The 8407-nt window shown below is 44.9% G+C and overlaps 1 protein-coding gene across 1 annotated transcript in view; it reads left to right on the top strand.

The window, feature by feature from the left end:
• The window catches only part of LOC104923413 (glutamate receptor ionotropic, NMDA 2C), a 59129-nt gene extending 51394 nt beyond the window's left edge, over positions 1 to 7735 (top strand). The window contains exons 13-16 of the mRNA XM_010736483.3: positions 601 to 761; positions 1781 to 1968; positions 3553 to 3785; positions 4887 to 7735. Coding sequence (XP_010734785.2) covers positions 601 to 761; positions 1781 to 1968; positions 3553 to 3785; positions 4887 to 6446 — 2142 coding nt within the window. The 3' untranslated portion in view covers positions 6447 to 7735. The remainder of the gene's footprint in view (positions 1 to 600; positions 762 to 1780; positions 1969 to 3552; positions 3786 to 4886) is intronic.
• The last annotated feature ends 672 nt before the right edge of the window (positions 7736 to 8407 follow it).

Genomic DNA, 8407 nt, shown 5'->3' on the forward strand with positions numbered 1-8407 from the left:
TCTCTTTCTTCACTCTGGTCCTTTTTTTTCTCCTCTTTTCACTTTTATTTCAACTCTTCTGTTTCTTTATCATTTTACTTCCTTCTCTCCTCTTTTCTTATTTGGTTTCCTCTCTTTGGTTTCTTTCTTCTCTCTCTCTTCCTCCTCTCTTCTCTCTCTTATCTTTCCTTACATTCCTTTCCTTATCTCTTTTCTCCTCCTCTCTCTCTCTCCCCTTTCCTTTCCTCTCTTCTTCTCTCCTCTGTCCTTTTCCTTTCCTTTGACATCCCCCTCTCCCTTTTTCCTCTCTTTTCTTCTTCTACTTACAATCTTTTCCCTCTTTTGCCTTTCTTAATTTTCTTCTCCCCCGTCTTCTCCTCCCTTCTTTGTCACCTCTCCCTTCTTTCCTCACCACCTCTCGTCTCTCTTTCATCACTGCCTTTCTTCTCCCCGTCATCTCCTCCTCTCCATCCTCCCCTATTTCTGCTCTCACTCCCTTCAGTCTCTCTCCTCTCCTTCTTCTCTTACCTCCCTCTATCCTCTTGTCTCACTCTCCTCATCTCTCATATCTTCTCTCTCCCCCCTCTCTTCCCCTTTCCTCATCCTCTTTCTCCCTTACAGTTCCAGAAACCACATGAGCATTACCCTCCTTTTCGCTTCGGGACCGTCCCAAATGGGAGCACGGAGAGGAACATCCGAAGCAACTACCCCGACATGCACACGCACATGATGAAATACAACCAGAAGGGGGTGGAAGAAGCTCTAGAAAGCCTCAAAACCGGGTACAGTTAAACTGACATTTTAACGATGTTACACAATTAGATAAGAGGTTATATTTAACAGAACCTCCTGCCAGCGAAGACACAAGATACCACAGTAATAGTGATCATAATCTGGGCGATACAGCAGAGAACTGATGCTCTTTGTGTTGTAGCATCCGTTTGTAAATTAGGCCGATGTGACGGGTGTATTTTTAGATGAAAAAATGATTTCTAGTGCTGCTTAATATGTACAGAAAAGTGCTGTCAAATGTCTAGACTCTAGTGTATTCTAGACACAAAGAATACGCTCAAAACACTTGACGTGACTTTTGAGCCCATTAACTACAAATAGAATTTATCATTTAGATTCATTTTCTTGGAATGAAAGACCCAAAACTTGTTCGGAAGATTGCGTCACCTTTAATTTGAGCCACGAGAGCGACGTGGTCAGTGTCAGTTAGCTGGTTCAGACAGCAATATCTCATCTGATTGGGTTTAGGGTTGGATCTTTGGTGATCCCTTGACTAATAATCACCACCTGCAGGTCAAGATTTTCACATTTTACTCATCCGTTCAAACATTTCTATTCATGGTCTTCAGAGCCCAACAGGGAGGTCCAAATTTGGAGTGTCCAATACTACAAAACAGATGACTTACCCATCAGCCTCATCTGTTGCAAATGTAGTGAACATGGTAAACATAGCTGCTAAACATTTTTTAACATTAAATAGTGATAAGGTTGCAGCAAGGGACTCCACAGCTGGTACTATCACATGTAACTTTCAAGAAACATAAAAAGCTGGGATGGATTATGAATCTTAACCCAGTTTCAAGTCTCTGCAAGTCTGCAAAATTAACCTGCAGGGTAGGAAGAATTAAACTTTTTCGGAGTATATCACCGTTTGTATTTAATGGGCTAAAACATGCAGAGTCACTGAAACAGTAGCACCCCTTAAGAGAGATATTAGAATTATGTTCATATCTATATGTAAAAACTTTATTTGAAGCTAAAGGTGAACATATATTCTGTTTCCTCGCAGGAAGCTGGACGCCTTCATCTATGACGCTGCTGTTTTGAACTACATGGCCGGGAAGGATGAGGGCTGCAAGCTGGTGACCATCGGCAGTGGGAAAGTGTTTGCCACCACGGGATACGGCATCGCTCTGCAGAAGGACTCCCGCTGGAAACGGCATATTGACCTGGCGCTGCTGCAGTTCCTCGGAGACGGTGGGCACACAAACATTCCTACACTTTCCTCTCTTTTATCAGTTTGTGTTTATTTTTGTCTCACTGTATGTGAACCATGTAACTGGCGTGGGTCCAGTTCAGTGTGTGCTGTATCAGCAGGGAAGTGAGCTTAGAGGGAAGAGTTAATATCCTGCAGAACAGCAGGGAGTGTTAGGGATATGATTATCTCCATTGCACACACACTCACACACACACTTATCCATCCTACCTATACGCACACACAAACACACTCACCATGACGGCCGCCGGTGTGGAGTTAATATCCTCCCTTCTCTGCGAGCTTAAGAGTACCACACACACACACACTCTGGGTTTTCCATGATGATGTAATAAATAGTGTGTTCGTGGTCAACATACGGTAACGGAGTGATAAAATGGGCTGTGCTCCCTGGAGCTCACTGGGGAGTACGCAGCTCGAGAGGTGGCCACCTGTTCAGAGGCCTGGAGGAGTAGCTTATGTGGTAATGATAGCTGATGGAGTTGTGTTCAAGCACTGTAAATTCTTCTTATATAAAAAAGGTGCTTTGTTCGGCTGAAATGCATTTATACGGTCAGAGTATGAAGAGGAAGTGTACTGCAACCAGAAACTACAAGAAGGATGGTAGGAAGGTTTTTGTGTTTCCCCAAGACATCAGCTGAAACATGGACATAGTATCGAGTGGTGTCACTGGCTCTGGTCACCGCTATCTTGGCAGTCCTGCCTCTGTCGGCAAATCTAAAAATGGGCAAAGACGTGGATCGTGTTTGGAGCCGAGGCAGGCTGATTGAAGCCAGAATTTTAAATCATGCATAACTTCACTAGCCTTGAATCGATGAGTTTTGTACCAGGCTGTAAACATGTTTATTTCTGCTGTGAAAGTTGAGCATTTTAATGTGGGACTCGTTCTGTAGCCAGCCTCAAGTGGACGTTCAAGGAGGTTTTTTGGCATTTCTGCGTTGGCTTCATTGGCGCTTGCCTGACACATTGGGTATCTTTGGAAACCATTTGAATGTATCAGTTTTATATGCTTTAGTTTTGAGGGTATTTACAGTGTAGGACTTGTATGTAGTGCCCAATTTTTAGGAAAATTGAGCTTAAACATGTAAACAAGGTCATCGGGGGCAACTACCGGCCAAGTCTGTCACCTGTCGCCATGTGGTATAGTAGGTAGCAAAGGGAAAGATTCCCATGTTCAGGATTTTTTTTTAGGCCTTTCCACATTATTGTTATAAATGTAGTTATTCCCAGTCATAATTCAGCCTTGGGTGGTGACATGAAATTAGCTCTGATATCACATTAACACAGTATAAATGGAGAAAAGTCCCTGAAGGAAGCAATAAGTGAAGGTGACTGTGGTACAGGCCTGACAGACACCAAATATCACAACTTTAAGTTCATAGTTTGTTTATAATCAATGTTTCATTTCAAATCCAGCAAATACTGCACTGCACAACACAACCAAGACAATACAGCTGGTTACTTTCAGGTATTTTCAGATTATAAGCTACCATCATCTCTTTCTCTTCTTCACCGTCAAGTAATCTCACAGTTTCTCTTTCTTCCCTTCTTCTCCGTCCCTCCAGGAGACACCCAGCGCTTGGAGACGGTGTGGTTGTCGGGCATCTGCCAGAACGAGAAGAATGAAGTGATGAGCAGCAAGCTGGACATCGACAACATGGCGGGCGTCTTCTACATGCTGCTAGTGGCCATGGGCCTCAGTCTGCTGGTCTTTGCCTGGGAACACCTGCTTTACTGGAAACTACGACACTCCCTCCGCAAGTCTCACAAACTTGACTTCCTGTTGGCCATCAGCAGGGTGAGATTTGTTGCTGTTTCACCTGGTTTGAGGGTTGATTTCTTGGTTTATGGAAGTGGGGTTGAGAAACTGGTTCGCTGATTTTTACATTGATTATTTAGTGAAGTGACTTATTGTCTGGCTGTAATTGGATTAGTTGAGCAACAGCCTGGTTGAGTGATTGAAAGATTGGCTTGTTGACTATTTTGACTCCAAGTGGATGGTTGGTTGCTTTTTCAGCGTAATATCTTGTTTTACATGAAGCCCCTTTTATGTGATGATAAATTAGTGCAAATGGATGTGCATGTAATTACATGGTATCATTTGAGAGTCTTGTTAAAATATTAGCTAAAATGGCATTGCGTTCTCATTAGAAATGAGAGGAGAGAGAGGAGAGATAAAAGGAAAGAAAAGCAGCACTAATTCTGGTGTTTACTCAGCATTAAACGTTGATTGCTTAATGTTCATTTGCAATTAGCCTAAATCGGTACCCGGTTTGTTGACGCCGCTGTATGGGAATGTGTTTATTGAGGCAAAAGTCTGTGGCTGAAGTTAGACTCCAGCCTCTGTGCTCCTCGGCTGTGTAATCACGCCATTGTGCCTGGATCCTGGGTTTTATCAGATTAACGGCTAAATGACTATCTGATCATTAATCCGTACGGGGCGGCCCCAAGGGCCAAATTAAATTTGGGTCTTTCAGGGTCTCTGAGCCAACTGTAAGCAGAGAGCAGTCATGGGATTTGGTTGTGTTTGTCCACGCAGTTAGAGACGGTTTGTTCTCTGCAGAGGACTTTAGGCGTGTATTGGGGCAATCCTCTCAGCTTAAACTGTTTTTCTTCGAGTCCCGGGAGAATGCATAATGAATTTGTGACTAAGTCTTGCCTCAGTAATAAAATGAGATTTAATGAAATCATTTTTTTTTTATTAGTTTGGAGGTGGATTGTCACTTTGAGATGTAAAAAAATCGGTTCACCTGTGAAATTGTTCCCTTAAGACCACTTCAAGGTTAAACAGTTTGTGGCAAACCTACTGATTTAATTACAAATTTTGAGGTGAATTATTTAATCATTTACTGTTTTTATATTACTTTGACTTTATTTTCCCTCCTCTTTTGTCTCTCAGGCTATTTACAGTTGTTTCAATGGAGTGGAGGATCCTGGCCGTTCATCTGGTTTGGCCAAACCTGACCTGACGTCCAACTACGCTCAAGCAAACATGCTAAAGATGCTTCGCACTGCCAAAGACCTTGTTTCCACTGCCAATGTTGAGACCTCTCTGGACAACGCCACCAAAACCATTGAGCAGTTGAGTCGTCATGGCGGCAGCTTGCCCATTCGGGTTCCACAAGTCGCCACAGAGACCGTACCGGGAGGATTCGCTTATATTACGGAGAATCATTGCCCACTTCCCCAGCGCTCCATAACTCCACCTTTGACTGCCGTTACCTCTCTGAAACACCACAGGGGTGTGACAAGGCCCACGCCACTGCGTTACACTCTTCCCACTCACTCTTCGTCATGTCTGTATGACCGGCCACTTCCTGTGTCCAGCCTCAGTAGCCCACACCTCGCTGTGGGTGAGCCCCTCCCTCATCAGCACCCACACCACTACCAGACAACTGGGAGACTCTACGTAGACACCCATCCTCATTCGCCCTTCATCCCCTACGCTGATCTTCAACTACCTGACATCTACGCCTCTCACCCGATCACTTCGCCTCAAAGCCAGCACATCCCAGCAGGCTTTTCTCGACGGAAACGGAGGTCCAAGAGTTTCCAGTGTGAGGACGGGGATGTAGAGAGGAGAAAACACAGGGATAAGGAAAAGAGCGACAAAGGTCCTGTCTGTCTGAGTGAGCTCAAGGCCAACCACCTCCAAGAGAACCACATCTCCGCCCCCAGCGTTGACAGCCTCTACGCAGGGGAGGTGATGTGTCCTCGGGTAGAGAACTACAGTTCCTGGCCCCCAGAGGACCTCATGTTGAGAGGGAGACGCAGGCACCGCCGCCCCTCTTTCCTCAAAGCGACATGGGGCAGCGAGCAGATGCGCCAGCTTGAAGAATCCCAGTCATCCCTCTCCAGCCAATCACCCTCCACCCTGCCAGACCTGTTCCCATGCATTCTTACACCGACCACACCCGCAAAAGCCTGCAACCCTGCCCACCTTCGAAACAACCTGTGCCTCCCACGGAACCAGACCTACCTCCACATAAGGGAGGACCAAAGGAGGCCCAATGGGCGTAAGGGCCAGAGGCTGCGCTACTCCCACTCCGCTCACCTCCCCACGTACGGAGAAGCAGTGCGACATGGAACTGGGTTAGGGCGGGGGGTGGTGCGGAGAGCCACGAGCTTGCTCAGCAGACAGTACACCCACTACCTGAACTCGTACCCTGGACTACCGCTCTACCATGGCCCCCTAGACCTGCAGCACCACAGCCAGGCCTCCAGCAGCCACCCAAGCCCCAGCCCAGTGTGCCAGCTGCTGGCTTGCGGTGGCGGGAGATGTGGAAGCCAGCGGGCTTTGCTATACCAGGACAGTGTGTATGGGGCCTACGGGGTGTATCAGGGATCCCAGACTGGTTCAGAGGCCCAAGCAGGACAGGGAGTTGGGGGTCCACCTGTAGGGAGCCCCTGTGTACTTCGTCCCTGGCGACGGGTGTCGAGTTTGGAGTCTGAGGTGTGATGGGAAGCCAAAAGGACCTCACAAGACGGATACTGTGGAGTAACAGACGACAGGACTGCTAAGTTATGACTTGAAGTAATTGTGGATTTTCTATGTGACTTTGTGTGGTAAAGAATAGAAGTTTGGGTCAAATTTAACAGATGTTTAGGACTTACAGTATTTGATGTACACTAAGATAAGAAGACTGCACTGTTACCAATTTATCCTCGAGAAGGCTGTGGAAAGATGGCGTTGGCAGGTTTTGCTCACTTGCTACTTTCCTACGACAACGCTTGTGTGTTTTCTGTGCTTTAATGTGCACTAAGAGTCCACGGTGTTGGCGCATGGTTAAACTATAACCAGAGTTTTCATGCTGTGTGTGTGTGTGTTGTGTATATTTTATCGTGGATGGTTGGGATTCAGTCTTGGGTGTCGTCGAGTAGATGAGCCGTTTACAGCTTGGGGGACAAATAGTTGAGGAATCTCTTAAATACAGCCACCAAAAACAAGCAGACACTGTAGCAAGACAACTGCGAAGTACACGTGAAGAGTTTAATTCCAAAATGAGGCATAAAATATTCAAACATTTTGACTCCAGACGCAGTTTTCTAGGATGAAATAATAATTTTGAGACATCTGTTAATGAATTTCAGGTAACTTCTTTAAAGATTTATAATGCTTTGGAGCTAAACCCTTCAAGTCTTCATTTAGTGATGAGTCAGCGGAAGCAGAGACTTTATGAAAGCAGTCCATATGAACACAATCTGATGAAATGATGAACGTATCGGGACAGCACTGACCAGCACTTGGTGTCTTAAACCATGGGTTCTTGTTCCTCACTGGGTCTCAGTATGAGGCTACAGTACAGCACAACACCACACAGGGCCTCACGATTAATAAATCCTGCATCTAAATACTATATCGATATAGAGAAAATGTGTTCTTTGAGGCTGGTTTAGTGTCATATTCATGTATTCTACATATGATAGGAATTTATAGTCACTCTTAAAAATTTTCTAATCACACTTCTGGCACATTTTTCTTTTTGTAAAGTTGTTGCTGATTTACTGGAATATTTGTTATTACTGTATTAACTCTTATCAGTTTGGCCTATATTAAGATTTTCGTCACTTTCTCTTTTCCACTCTTTTATATTCCCTCATCATCCCCCTTTTCCCCCTCCCCCACCTATCTCCCCTCTCTAACTGTTAAATGATCAAATTTAAATGAGGTAATTGAAAGCTATTCTAGTATCTATATTACCTGGCTCCCTCACCCTGTAATTAATCACTTAGACCAATTAAAGAGCCTTTTTGGATGAACATGCATGTGTGCCTCATGTTTTATGTTTCTGTCCATGCCTGCTTTATTCTAGAAGTTCTCGTCTTGAAGGAACAGTTTGACGTTTTTGTTTTCTTTCCCAGAATTACACAAGAAAGTTGATACCACTGTCGCTATATCAATTACGAAGTTACAACTGGTTGGTCAGTTGATTAACTCAGCCTAGCATTAGGATTGGAAATGAGGTGAAGCCAAGTGCAACCTTCATGGTTGTGAAGTGAAAACAACCAAAAACTGCAGTTCCTCAAACGTCCACTTGAGGCTGGCTACAGAACGAGTCAGTCTCCATAAGTCCCCATGTTCAAATGTCCAACTTCACAGCAGAAATAAACATGTTTACAGCCTGGTACAAAAAACTGTTTTGGTCTCTATAGCTAATTTCCCCGTTCGTGACAACTGTACTGAGGGTGAATTTATATACAACTCACTTGTTCAAATTATATTAAGGCTGAAAGTTATGCAGGATTAAGAGCGTGGCTGCTTGGATTGACAGGTAGGTGCCATTACAGATGGCTTGTTTGAGCAACCAGGCTTCATTCAGTCCACCTCAGCTCTACAAGCAAAGCCTGCAAAGACAGGACTGCCAAGATGCCGGCATCCAGAGCTGCCACACTTTGAGCTTCTAGTCGGGCGGCTGTGGC

This window comes from Larimichthys crocea, chromosome XVI (genome assembly GCF_000972845.2).
Source record: "Larimichthys crocea isolate SSNF chromosome XVI, L_crocea_2.0, whole genome shotgun sequence".
NCBI lineage: Eukaryota > Metazoa > Chordata > Actinopteri > Sciaenidae > Larimichthys > Larimichthys crocea.